Below are 15192 nucleotides of genomic sequence, written 5' to 3'. Positions count from 1 at the left end.
GAAAACTTAATTTGTTTACACTATATCTGGCCTTCATTCATTTTAAGAATAGCTAAAATCTATTTTGCAAGAGTAAATACTGTTCGAAAAAAATTTATATTAATTATAAAACAACTATAACTTTCAGTTATATCGTCGTTAAATAAATATCGAATTAATTCTCGGTATATTTTGCTCGAATATAATGGAAGCATGATACGAGCATAGAATTCCAAATGGAAAAAAACAGTTAATCATTCCATCTTTTACAATTCTTTCAAACAGTTATTGCCAGGAGCTCTTCGAGAATTCAGCTATTCTGTCTGAAACCTTCACGTTTTTATATAACTGCAAAGTTTTTATTCAACTGCAAGGCAGAAACATAATAACAGGAAAATTGTACCTATCGTAACAAGTAGCTATTATGCTTATCTCTCCCAATTTTGATGCTAAAAAGTCGAATAAAAATGAAATGCGCAAATTATGTCAGATACAACTTTTAAATTTAACTTTTTATTATAATAATTTTTTTGCTTTTTAGTATTGTTTTTAAGTTTCATTAACCAATTTTACTCAAACTCCACAAGACAGCAGCTTTGATATGCTATTTTTTACATCTTTACAGCTACCTATAACCAAATTTTTAGCACTTTGCTAAAAATTTTTAGGTCAGAGTTAATAAATTTTTTCTATTGTCTGTGCCATAACTTTAAACTCTTTCAAGTTAGAATTTTAGTTTTTTGTCACCGTAATCATATTAACTAATATTTCTTAGCTTTTTTTTTTGAAAAGTACCCAAATATGACATATATTCTTATATCTTTCAAATTTACATGATTATAAACTATATTACTGCAATCTTAAGTTAAAGTCCACACGAAAAGCATCATATAGGGACATATTTCTCATGAAACTTGCTCTTTAAAGCTTTTTAGTGGTTCAGAAAGTTTCTTAAATATTAATTATTTATGGCTATATTTTCTTTATTTTTTGTATCCTAATATTCTACTATCGGTTCCTAAGGGAACTATAAATAGTAATATTAATAATATAATTACCCACTGGTAGTCACCTAAACTATTACACACCTAAAAATTATTTACTTAAATTTAAATCTTAAATCTAGTAAGCTATGTCTATTTAGTCTATTTACTCTTTCACTATTGTCTAAGAGACTGGTCACTTCAACCTTTGGGTGCCTTTCAAGGCTAGGCAAGTAACTTTCACTGAACCGCGAAATTTCTTCACGCACTGTGGGCACTTCAAGACTACGGTGAATGTCGTCATTACGCACATACCAGGGAAATTCTCTAGTTGCTCGTTGCACTTTTGATGGAAACTGTTGAAGAATTTCAATGTTTCTGTTGCTAACAGTTCCCCATAGTTGGATCCTATAACTACACAGAGATTTTCGATTTGTTTTATACACTGGCACTTTATTGTCTAATGGTAACCTTGATTTGTGGCCTAATAAACAGTTAACCTTAGAAAATTTTAAATTTAATTGTTTTCTCTTAGTCCAGATGTGTTTACGCCAAGTTAACCTTCTATCTAAGTGAATTCTCAAGTATTTCACTTCGTTTGTCTGTGGAAAACTGAAATTGTTTCATTTACTTGATTACGCCTCTTTTGTATTTTATTTATAGTACTTTATAGCTTTTGAGAAGCTACATTTGGATCGATACTACGGATAATGTAGCAGGATCATCTGCAAAAGAAAGGATCTCCGCGATATAAATCAAGTAGAGAGTTGGACCCAGAACGCTACCCTGCGGTACCCCAAAGGGCTGCAGGGACGGAATTTTTTTTTCGTTTTTAAGGTTTCCGTAAACAACTTAAGATAACACTTATCTTCAAACTTTCAATAGTTATTTTAACTAATTAGTTTATATACTAATATCATACAAAAATAATCTCAAAAATTTAACTATATTTAAATTAGATGTAAAAGGACTCTAATTGCGTTGGTATATAAAAATTCAAAATAGGAAAATGAATCTAATTTCGCCTTAAACCAACGAAGGTTCTATTAGAAAAACCAGTTATTTATTCAAATTAAGCGACGTTTCGACCACGTTTGGGTCATTTTCAAGCTACAACAAAAATTTTTTTACAATTAGTTTCCATTTTTACAAAATCACACTTTTTACAAAAAAATTTAAATTTAGAAATAAGCAATGTTAACAAGTAGAGGTATTATACAATTTTTAATTTAAATTTTTTTGTAAAAAGTGTGATTTTGTAAAAATGGAAACTAATTGTAAAAAAATTTTTGTTGTAGCTTGAAAATGACCCAAACGTGGTCGAAACGTCGCTTAATTTGAATAAATAACTGGTTTTTCTAATAGAACCTTCGTTGGTTTAAGGCGAAATTAGATTCACTTTCCTATTTTTAACTATATTTAGTTTGGCCACTTTTTATAGTCCATGATTGTACTATTATAATAAACTTTGTCAAAATGTCGCATTATAACTTTTGAGATACGGAAGACAGTTTAAACACTTTAAATATACCTAGACATGGTAGCGGTAATACTTTGTATATGTCGGATAATGTACGTATCTAGTATAAGGATAGATATTTTCTTGTCAAGATTTGTCTTAAATATAAATTTATGTATTGACATTTATCTTTTTTTCTTTTCTTTTTCTAGTTCATTTATCTCATACACAAAAACGTATTTAATTTTCTTTCGGTATTAAATAAATATTCACCTCGTGTGAGCTTGTATATCTTAGAGAAACCATACTGAGAGTTTGAAAGAAGGATGTGCCAAAGAGGTTAGTTAATCTTCATTTTAAGAATTCATATTTTTAAATTTCATAATGCTTCTTAGAAATAAATATGAAAGTTGAGATTTTAAGCATAATAGAAACCATCGCGATCGTGACAAATGAAGTGGCTCAGAATTTTCCAAAAATATCTAAATATTAGGATACAGTTTTCTATTCTAATTAATACTTACTATTTTCTAAAACTAATGTTGTTGAGGGAAATATATAATATAATTAGATATAACCCCCCCCCAACCAACCTCAGCTTTGAACTCACAATAGTTAAATGCATAACGTATGCGAAATTCTAACATCATACACGCCTGAATGAAATAATTAATTAATTTAACAATTGAAAACAAACAATTAACTGAATTAGTTGTTGAAATACCATGTACAGACAGTGTGAATTACGTCATCATTCGTTTTGTTACGTCATGTAAGTAAAGAAAGATAGCCACTCTTGCACACAGAGTAATAAGAGTGTTTTTCTTCTCACTTACTCAGTGGATATAGTATATGCTACAAACAAACAAACAAATATATAATATATGTAACGTATAAAATTAAAATATTTACAATACATGTATGCATACTATATATTATTTCCCATCTAGTTTGCGCCCTCATAGGTAAAGAGTGATGTTGACTAAAAAATTCTTCAAACGAAAGTTTTTAATATTTATATATAAGAAACATTTCTTAAATTTAAACTTTTGGTCTATTTCTCTAATCGTTTATACAAGACCCAATTGACCTATGTTGCTCATTTTCGAACTCGACCTCACTTTTTACGTCGTAAGTACGCTAAAAATTTCAGCTTGATATCTCTTTTCGTTTTTAAGTTGTCATGTTGTGTTGACAGACGGACAGACAGGCAGACAACCTGAGATGGTCTTATTAGGTTTTATGAACACCTATACCAAAATGTTGTTCGTAACATGAATATTTTAAGCGTTAGATACTTGGGACTAAACTTTGTATGTTTTTGTAAATGCTTAGGACATGACTATAACTTATAAAATTCAGGGTATAATAAAATAATGTTATTAATAAATCAAAATTAAATTTACGAAGAAATCGAACATAATTCAAATATTGCATTCATTTACGTATTATGTAAGCTAATTTTTTAAAGTACTTGTCAATATTTAAGCATTATCATCTTACATTACTGCGTATAAATAATGATAGGTCCTTTTAATTTATCGTAACGCGGTATATTTTACTACAACAATTTTCTTAAGATATTTGAAATTTTCCATAGTTTGTACACGTTATTTCATTATTTTTACATAGTCAATATGGGTGAGTCCCTATAATATACATGTCTGTCCTCGAAGATCTACGTTTAATTTATTCATTTCTTCTGTTACGGTTCTAAAGCTACTTACTTACCAGTTTATCGTGTTTGTATTTCTTACAAATAGCTACAATGTGTTTCTGTTACTACAGAATGTGATTTGATTGTGAATTAGTGGAGAAGTCTATAATTATAAAATTCATTAAGACTGAGAAATTATCAAAAATAAATGAAAAAACTATTGATATTATAGGCAAAGGCTTAAACCTCTTTAGTCGCGTTGAGTGATTATATCATAATAATAGTAGAAAAAATTTAATTTTATGGTCATCATGACTTGGATTGTCACCTCGGAAGCTACCATGTAATATACATACCCGGATAAAAAACTAATTTACAACCGATCAATTAAGTTAAGCAATATTAGGTACAGTCAGTACTTGGATGGGAGATCGCTTGAGAACTTTGTATTTGCTGTTGTCTTTTTACTATTTATAATAGTTTTTTATATCCACTGTAGGTGTATCTTATATATAGGTATATACCTATTTATAACTCATACCTTCCTTACTATCTTATGAACCAATAGATCGATTTAATTTTTCATGGTTGAAGAGAGAATCGCATGCCCTTTCAAATTTTTCTAGGTACCATTATTGAACTTCCCCGTCGATATCTAAATCGAGGTATTCGATTTATATCAATTATCACATCAGATCAAAATTTATTAACGATGGATACCTTACATCTTCTGTATAGTATATCTTCAGAACTAATCGATCGATTTCATTTTTTTTTTTTTATCACGGTTGAATTGAGAATTATATCCCCTTTCAAAATATTTTAATGAGGTGGAAGGTGTCCTTTAAGAAAGTGTGAAGGTGAAACTTCAAAATTAGAGAAGTTAGGGGTGAAATCCGAATCGTCATGTTTTCGTAACAAAAGTCGTATTGTTTTCACTCAAAACAATAGTCACACCGGGTCAAGAGATATTTAGGGTGGAATTCTTTGAAATGAACACACTGTATACTTTACATTCAGTATGTTTGACCCCAAAACTCGAAAAGTAATCGATGGATGGATTTGAAACTTTTAAAGGTCATTGCATTTACACCCAAGAGCGTTTATACACTTTTCGTCCAGAAGCTTTGGCGGGTACGAATACTTAAAAAAAAAACTGAAAAAAGGGAAGCAACTCATATAAATATCAAATGTTTTTTAAGGCTATTTTTATTTACTCCCCTAATAATTAATATCAGACAAAACCACAGCGAAACGTTACCGTACTTAAAAAAAATTATAATTTGTGGAATTTTAATTATTCATTAATTATTATTTCAAAGTTTTTAAGTTTTCACTTCTGTCGGCAGTCCCCATCATTGACTTTTGTTTTTTTGTACGGAGTGAAGTTACATATATAGAATCTTTGTTAAGATCACACTATGTAAAAACATAATTTTGATGAAAGTAATTGGACATTATTTTATTACTTAGAGATTGCTTGCCTCTCTTCAATTTCCGTTGTGAAGGCCGATCTTAGTGTGACATATACTTCAGAAAAGCAGTTACACCTCAGCTAACTCTAAATTACCATATAAATTTTAATGAAAAAAAACTAGTTTGAATAGACTTTTAATTTATATTGTATTGTAATATAATTTAGAATAATAATGAAACAATTGGAAATAAATGAACGGTAAAATTAAATTTATCTTGATTATATAATAAAAAAGCAACACCGATACCACCATGTTACGCTGCTGATATAAACAATACAATATTTTATAATAATAGCTGTATCCATTTTAATAATGATATTATTTATTCTTTTTATTATACATTCATTCAAAATTTTCCCATCATTGTTTACATGTTTATAGCTAGCTGTGTGAATTTAGCACATCAAAATATTAATATTGCAAAAATTTTTGTTTTGTTTATCCAGCAAAAATTTCTGATGAAGCTAAAAGAAAAATCGACTGATAAGTCAATCCATCCGTCGACACGATAATTAAAAATCGAAAGGAGATATCAAGTTAAAATTTGTATAGCGTGCTCAGAACGTAAAAAGTGAGCTCGAGTTCGTAAATGAGCGATATAAATCAAAGTCTAGTAAACCGTTAGATATAGAACAAAAGTTTATGTGTAAAAAATGTTCCTTATAAAAAAATAAACATTTTTCATTTTTCGTAACAGTTGGCTGATAAGTCCCCGGTCTGACACATAGATGGCGTCGCTAGTATTAAATGCATATTATTTTTATATAGTACCAACCTTCAAATGATTCGTGTCAAAATTTGACGTCTGTAAGTCAATTAGTTTGTGAGATAGAGCGTCTTTTGTGAAGCAACTTTTGTTATTGTGAAAAAAATGGAAAAAATGGAATTTCGTGTTTTGATAAAATACTGTTTTCTGAAGGGAAAAAATACAGAGTCCGGAAACTCATTATCAAGCCAAGTTTTTGCTTCCACTGTATTTTTTCCCTTCAGAAAACAGTATTTTATCAAAACACGAAATTCCTTTTTTTCCATTTTTTTCACAATAACAAAAGTTGCTTCACAAAAGACGCTCTATCTCACAAACTAATTGACTTACAGACGTCAAATTTTGACACGAATCATTTGAAGGTTGGTACTATATAAAAATAATATGCATTTAATACTAGCGACGCCATCTATGTGTCAGACCGGGGACTTATCAGCCAACCTATTAAACATCACTGTTTACCAGTGAGGGTGCAAATTAGCTTAAAAACATTATATAGTATGTATACAGGTTCCTATTGTTAATATTTTAAATTTATACGTTACACATATTATGTATGAGTTTGTTTGTTTATCTTTCTTTACTTACACGGCTTAAAAAAAACAAACGAATGTGTAATCAACACTGTCTATACATGGTATTTCAATAATCAACTCAGTCAATTGTTTGTTTTCACTTGTTTTTATTACATTTCCATCTGAGCACGAAACGAAAAATAAGGTTCATTTGACAACAAAAATTAAGACTTAAGAATGTGTTATAAACTTGAGTTATTTTACCGAGGCCAACTTTTTGAACTTCAAAGTGTGTTTTCCTGCCTAATAGTAGAATTTAACTGATTCGAATCTATATTTTTGCTCAATTAAAGTTATTTTAAATCAGAAATAAAAGATCGAACCACCTAAATTAAACTGTGTGCTTTAAAAATGTAATTTGTTTTTTTTAATGTTGGCCTCGGTAAAATAACTCAAGTACAGTGTTCTATATTATTCGTCAGGATTACATGCAAGGATGCTTATCATCAACAAATTGAATGTCTTTATCTGTTTATAAAAATTTACTGGTAGCACCCGGTATTAAATGAACGATACTTTGTATAAATCTAAAAAAAAACTGATAGTACACGTAAAATAATAAGACATTACTTCCTACTATGTGTCCATCAGATTATCAAAATTGTCGATCCTCGCAAAAATAAATTACTTGACCAGTGGATGAAATTCATTTTTTTTATCTTTTAATTCAATAATGGATCAGCCTTGGCTTCCAAACTTGGCCCATTACTCAACAAATCAACAATTCCCAGGCTGGAATCAATTTTAGCTAGGTTGTTATTTTATCATTAGGTAGGCAAGTCAAATAAGTTAATAACTTGAATTATCAGAATTATCAAAGTTCATAACTTGATTTATCAAAGTGAAATATTTAGAAAGTTCGTATCTCAGGAGGTACAAGCTTCATAGAATTGTTTACTAAGATGATTTGTATTTTTATTATATTATATTCAAGAAAATAACGAAATTTCGTGAAAAACAATATTTATATAATATACTTAATATTCTTAATGATATTCAACTGTGCCTATATAACCTAAAAAATTATACAACCGTAAAATTTATACTCCAAATAGTATCTTATATATCTTCAAAGAATTTTCAACCAAAAACAAAATGTTAATAAACTCCCACGTTTTAGAGAGGAAAGATTCCATGGTAGTATGTATAGCAATTCTGTAATTATCTTAATACAAATATCCATAGATAATAAATATTGGGTCCCCATAAATATTTATATTATACTATAGATAAGCATCTCTATCAATCTCTATATTCCAATCTTAATTTTATTTACATTCTTATTTCTAATTTTTGTCTCTTTTAAGTCATCATAAAGGTCAGTTTTTTAAATATTGCTATTAAGAGACCTTAAATCTAATACCCTTAAAATATTATGCATCTAAAAGTTATTAAACTTAAAAAAAATCTGTTCGAATAATAATTTTCAAACTGAGGTAAAGACCTAAGTATGCATTATTCGAAGCATTATTTTAAACATTTTTCGAATATGTGAATTTGACCACTGCAATGCTTTTTTTTGACGATACCCTACATTTTATAATTAATCATTTCTGCAACACCCAATTGTTTTGAATGTAAGAATGTTCGCTTATTAAAGAAATAATTTCAAAATTTTCTATTTTCGTTGGAGCATTTTCTTCTATACAATATCGCATGTCCAACAGGCAGTTATAATTTCCTATAAACAAAAATATTAGTTACTTTTATGCAAATTTCTTTTTACTGCAGTGAACGAAGCTAAAAGTAGGAAATTTGGAAAATTCTAATCAAAGTGGGAAAAAATGCAATATATCATAAAATGAGTTTTTTTTTCGAGTGTTCGTACAACTGTATTCTAGAAAGTGAGGTTTTCTTGATAAGATATTAATTCCGTACAGTGCTGCCAACTCAGTGGTTTACCATTAAAATTAGTGGTTTTACTCTTCTTTTTTTTCCCTAAACAATTTTTAGCGGACAAATCATTAAATATTTTAATATAATTTATGCTAATTATTGAAAATTGTTTGATAAAAGTCGAAAAATATTCTGCTAACATCCCTGTCTAGTGGTTTTTTTAGTGGTTTTCTATTGTCTGCTTAATTAGCTTGATAATTGAAAGTTGGCAACAATGACTGCGTATACTACTACACAAGAACTAATTTATTAGCATTCATAACTATGCTTGAAACGTAATTTTTCGAAATAGGTTTTACCAAAAATTTTGCACTTAGGTACTATTTAGATAAAATTTCTAAAAACTTAGTAGATATTAAAAATTTTGATGACATTTTTTCTTAGGCTAAATCATTTAATATGTAAAAATTGATTGATTGAACAAAAAAAAAGTTCAATGAAAAAGAAAAATAAATACAATTTTTGAAATTATTAACAAAAACTATTAATTATGGGAAAACAGAGTGAAAAAAATTCTAAACATGACAACATTTAAAAAATAAAAATTAATCCTGGCTGAAGTGAAAAAACAAGTAGGACATTCCCTTACCCCTTCCACAACAACAACAACAACCATCATACAACCATCATCATCACAAGAAGACCATTCAGAAAAAATTCCAAAAATAATATCTCATTTCTATCACGAATACCCTTTAAATAAAACCGATGATTTGTTACCGTCAAATACAACGAACACGTCATTAATAAAACAACGTCATTGTGAATCACAAATAAATATTAGTGATGCAATCAATCGACAAATTAATCAAGAAATAGATGACAATCGATTAAGTTATTTTGATGCTCATTCAAATGATTTAGTAGTTAAAAATAATACAACTATTACAAGAGCATCGTGTAACGACTTATCAGATAGTTCAATAATAAAAGATAGATATGATGATAGTGATACACAACAATTAGGGTCATATCTATGTCTACCTAATACATCATCTGTAGTACGTCGTGCAACATCGGGCACATCTTTATATCCTACATCATCATCAATTTGGCATCAAGAAGTATCACCAGGTTCAAATAGTTCAATATCACCATACTCAGCACCGAATCATTATTGTGAAGAAACTTATACAAAATGTCCACATTGTTTAACACATAACAATGAGTTCTACAACAATCAACAACAATCTGAAGTTAGTTGCCTGGAAAGCTATGCAAGTTTTAGTAGTAATAAACCGATATGTTGTTCGAAACAGTGTTGTGCATTATCATCCAATGATAGTTTAGCATTTAGTTCAGGACCATCGAGTCCAGTCAATGAGTTCTTTATACCATCATCACATCTTACAATACGTAAACGTTTATCGAGTGCGGGTATCGGTAATTGTTCAAGCCCAAATATTATAAATACAGCTGCTAATTTTAGTGATAATACAACAAATATGATGGATTTACATCATCGTCCTCCACCTGGTGATCCAGGCGGTGGCAATAACGGAAATACATTACCAAGAACGTTATCCACTAGTGTATTGCGTATTAAACATCGTTCATCATTTTGGGATAAATTTTGGGAAGAACGTACTAAGCGTGATTTGTAAGTTTTTTTTTTAACAATTTCCTTTTCATATTTGTAAATTATTTTTAAAGGTGGTATAATTTAATATTCATTTTTCTTAATGACTTTTAAAAGTATAATTTTTACAAAATAACGTTTAAAGTGAGTATTTGTAGGCAACTCATGGTTGATTCTCATCGATTTCAGCTTTTTTATGAAATTGATTCCTTGACAAGTCGAATAGAAAAGAACAGTATGTAAATTTTAAATTATAGTGCAGGCGCTAGATAGAGTTAAGTTTGCTAAATCCGAGGACCGCATTTTGTCAATTGATTCTTGCGTTCAGAAAAGCTTATACATTAATATTCCGGAATTTTGCAGAAACCCTATTTGTTCAATTTTTATATATCCTTTCCCGTCATCAGAAACAGTTAAATGTCAATTTTTTGAACCAAATAAAGCTCACCGTTTTTGTGTTATAAACAGTGCAATGTTTGGAAAAACTCCAGAAAGGTTATTTTCAAAGCTGAAAATTAATGCAAATAAATTAAATTTTTTAGCTTTTCAAAATCTAAAATCATCTTTGAACATCTTTTATAAAGTTCTGAAGAGTAATTACAGAAGCCTCAATTTTTAATTGTAAAAAATTGATTAATTGTTAAAAGTTATGAAGGACTCTTAAAAGTGTTTTAATACGCAATAGTTTAATTTTTTGATTCGATTGTTATTAAATAAAAATTTAACAAAAATTTAATATAAATTAAACAAAAATGTAGATAATATATTGCATTTCAGCTTTGAAAATAACTTTTCTGGAGTTTTTCCAAACATTAAACTGTCAAAAAAATCACAAGGAGTCTTTTATTACGTAAAATTACGCAAAAAATCTTGATTAACTTTATTTGGTTCAAAAAATTGACCTTTAACTGTTTCTGGAGAAGGGGAGGGATATGCTTCAAAATTTTAACTATTGTCACTTACTTTTTTAGGTGCACTTTTTCCAAAACAAAATCTTTATAAATAATATCGATCTAGGAACATTGTATCAAAATACAATACCACCATTGTATTGTAGTATTCTTATAGCAATCATCGAATCGTCAGTCAACCAGCTTCTTCGAAAATAAGCCAAAGAAAAGTGTCTTCTATCGGCTAAATATTTCAAAATAGTATATTGACTTTTAGAAGTTTTTTTAGGTCAGTTAATGGGTAAAATTGACTATTAATCAAGTAATGATAATAAAACCACCAGATCCGGACAATAATCGATTCCACATAAGTCACTATCTCGAACAAACGATTTCTGGTTATATCTTTTTTAATACATTTTATGACAAGAATCATAATTATCACTAATTTTTTATTAATATATATTTACCAATTTTTTCGTTATAATAGATCATTAAATTTTCCAACTTTTTTTGTCACGTAAATTCAGTGTTCTACAATGTTGGTTTTTTTCTTAGAAAACATTCCAAGAATCGTGCATCGTACGAAAAAATTCCTTACACTTTGTTTTCAACCTAAACACTAACACCTAAACATTTCAAAGGAGAAAACCGACTCTACTAAATTCCGAATAGATTTCAAACCTTTCAATAGGTTTGAAGTCTAAATGAACGAAAAAACATGCCAGGTATTCAGTATTTATCAATAAACGAAAACTGCTTCTTATATTTGACCTCTGACCACCGGTCATAGTCATTGTCCTGATTGTCCTACTTTTTAGTATCTGTAATAGGTTTTCGAAGTCTAAATAAACGGAAAAAAGAACCAGTTATTTAGTATTTATCTCTTTGCTACCGATTAGTCGATAGATAATCAAAATTAAAAAAAATTGAAATATAGAACTTGACTGTACGTGCGATAGCAATAAAGAAAACTAATAAAAACCAACTCACTCCAGTATTGACAGGGGGTTGTATCTTCCCCCACCGCCACGAATGCTAAAAATTCGGTTTTAGACTCAGGGCATGCCCCCAAACATCCCCTAAAAATTTTAGCTATTAAGTATTTTTTTTAAGTAAAAATTATTTTCGGGTCTTTATTTACTGTAGTATTTATAGTTTTAGTAAACTCGGCAATCTTCAAATTAGGCTATTATCGCACTGAATTTACATATAGATCAGAAAATGAATTAGCATGTGTCTAAACCGTAAAAAAAACTTCTTGAGATCAAAAGTCGAATGTTTATTGCAAAAATTGGAAACTAAAACCAGAGATATGCCCCGAATGTGAATATGTCCAAAATAAAAATCGAATTGAAAAATTTTGCCTAACGAATGCGATTTACCATTTAAAGGATTGAAAACGTAGGCACGAATGTATGTTTAAAAAACCATCCCCAATAGCGAATTATGTTGAGACTATTGTATGTAAATTATTATTATCTATATTTTCATCTTCTCGTTAGTGTTGGACTAACAGGATTCAATACGACCCTGTTAGAAAAAAGGATCCCCGTTGTCTTCAAATATGCCCTATTCGAAAAATGTGTGCACTAAGTTTGACGGCTGGCCTACTAGTCTATTATTCAATAATTAGATAAAAATATTTGTAGTGTTTCTGTCAAAATTTCACGTCAAAAATGAATTGTCTTAATAATAATGCGGATAACATTGCAAATGCTGCATTGGCAATTGAAATAGATGAAAATGGAGGGTAAACAATTTTCTTTTTTAAACACGTACTTTTTATACTTCAAACAATGTATGAATACTAACCGTATTGTACTGTATTGGAAAAAACATGTTTGAAATATATTTTATTCCTAGCGTGAAAGGTATTATCACTATTTATTTTTTTCCTTCAAAATTGATCTGTTGGAATATATTTTTATACGATGAAAATAAAAATAAATATAGAAGATATCTCGCCATACATATTTATAAAAAATATATATTTGGCAGTAAACACAATAGGTAAAGTGTCACTATCGGGTAATTTTGATTTAGGGGCCTACAAGCCAATTTGCGCGTAAGGGTGGATCAACCCTCCTTCATTGAAAATCTTTCCACATAAATTCGAATTTAAAATATAGTCCTGTAAATATTTCTGATACATTTACTGAATCGATTTTAAATCATGCTCTTCAATTTTGCACGATGTGTTCTGTAACATCTGGATCGACGAAATTAAATTTTGACAAAATGCAATATCGAAAAGAGCAACAAAAATTCACTCGAAGAACTTGAGATTTGCAATAAAGATGCGTTTCCAAATGTATAACAAATGCTTCGCGTTCTGGCAGTTTTACCTGTGACAACAGCGACGAATGAATGCTCCTTTTCAACTTTGCGTCATTTCAAAACTTTCGTTAGATTGTCAATGTCTGAAGATCGGCTAAATGGATTAGCCTCGCTTAATATACATGTATACATCGCGGGCTAGAGGTCGATGCGCGTAAAGTTTTGGAAAAGTTTTTTTTGGTATCTCACAGAATTAACTTATTGGAAAATAGTTATTAAATATCTGACTCTAAAAAAGAGTTTCTTGTTGTTATTGACTTTAGATCTAACTTGATGAACAAAAGCTTTGGACAACTCTTGCGCACGGGTCTGAGGATCTGGTACCTACTAAAATAAGTAAAAAATAATAATAGGTACGTTTAAATAATATTAATAACATTTTTTTAAAGTTAAAATTATAGAAAATTAATTTTTTTTCCTGGCGTTTTTCGCTTTAAACGCTGTCCATAAGACCCATATACAGTCATACTCGGAACTATAAACGGGTAAACTATGACTTATTGGTTAAGAAGGCCCGAAAATTTAGCACGGGGACCTAAAAATTCGTAGAATTTGCATTAAAAAAAATTTATATCCTCAAGAATGACTTACATACAGGTTTTATGGACAGCATCCATCGATAAATGTAAAGACTCTATTTGTACACTGGGGTCATTTCAGTAAGATCATTTTGCAAATTATCCTTGATTCGGGGAGACTTCAATCGTAACGTGAATGGATGTTTTTAGTTTACAATAAAACTGTTGCGAGTTCGAAATTTTTGCTTATGTACAAAAGTAATAGTCATGAATGAATTAGTAATTGTCTTATAACTTTGCCATATAGGTCCGTTAATTTGTTCCTCGATTCTTATGAAATTGATATCGGTGGTCACGAGGGCCGTCGAATAAAACTTCATAAACAAAATAAAAAGTACCCAAGGAAATTTCTCCTACCGTTAGTATTGCGCAAGATATGACCCTCAAAAGTTGTAAAAATATGACTACACAAATTTCTATTTTCATGCGCAATTTTGAGTGAATATTAGATGTTTACAAATAAGAGAAACGATGCCACGTAATTTTTCGTCTTCGATAAACTTTTCGAAATTAGATATAACGATTGTATGTTTGCCATTAGGAAACGGAATCCTAAAAATTGGTATATATATATTTTTTTTTTTTATTGGTCAATAAAATCTGTACTTCGAAATGTATTTATTTAGTTATATGTAATTATTTAGTTTGAGTGTAATTAGTACCTATCAGTTTACCATTGAATTGGGACTTGATTTTACAGATCAACTGAGATAAACTGTTCAAGTTACTAACTATTTACTGTGTTTTATTTTTAAAATTAAACATCCCAATAATCAAACATCCCACTTCGCCCTACTACACAACATTGTAAATCGATAATAACGTGGGTAAAAAAGAGCACTATTACTGATTTGATTTTATTACGTTGTTGTATTTCAAATAACAAAGGACGTCAAACTCAATTTCACAAAATAATATAATGATGTATATTTTTAGCCATATCCTCAAAAAAAAGTATAATGTTCACAATTCGATAATTTTTTTTCAAAGTAGTTTTGTTTCCATAATAAAT

The 15192-nt window shown here is 29.3% G+C and overlaps 1 protein-coding gene across 9 annotated transcripts in view; it reads left to right on the top strand.

The window, feature by feature from the left end:
- LOC123290869 (cAMP-specific 3',5'-cyclic phosphodiesterase) overlaps nt 1–15192 on the top strand; it is an 815770-nt gene that overhangs the window by 786621 nt on the left and 13957 nt on the right. Inside the window, exon 1 of one of the 9 annotated variants that reach the window (XM_044871281.1) lies at nt 9332–10393. The exons of the other annotated variants lie outside the window; for them this stretch is intronic. Coding sequence (XP_044727216.1) covers nt 10239–10393 — 155 coding nt within the window. The 5' untranslated portion in view covers nt 9332–10238. Of the gene's footprint in view, nt 1–9331; nt 10394–15192 lie in introns of those variants that run through there. 9 annotated transcript variants of the gene reach the window in all.

The sequence above is a fragment of the Chrysoperla carnea genome, chromosome 1 (assembly GCF_905475395.1).
Source record: "Chrysoperla carnea chromosome 1, inChrCarn1.1, whole genome shotgun sequence".
Lineage (NCBI taxonomy): Eukaryota > Metazoa > Arthropoda > Insecta > Neuroptera > Chrysopidae > Chrysoperla > Chrysoperla carnea.
This window is presented reverse-complemented; position numbering and strand designations above follow the sequence as displayed.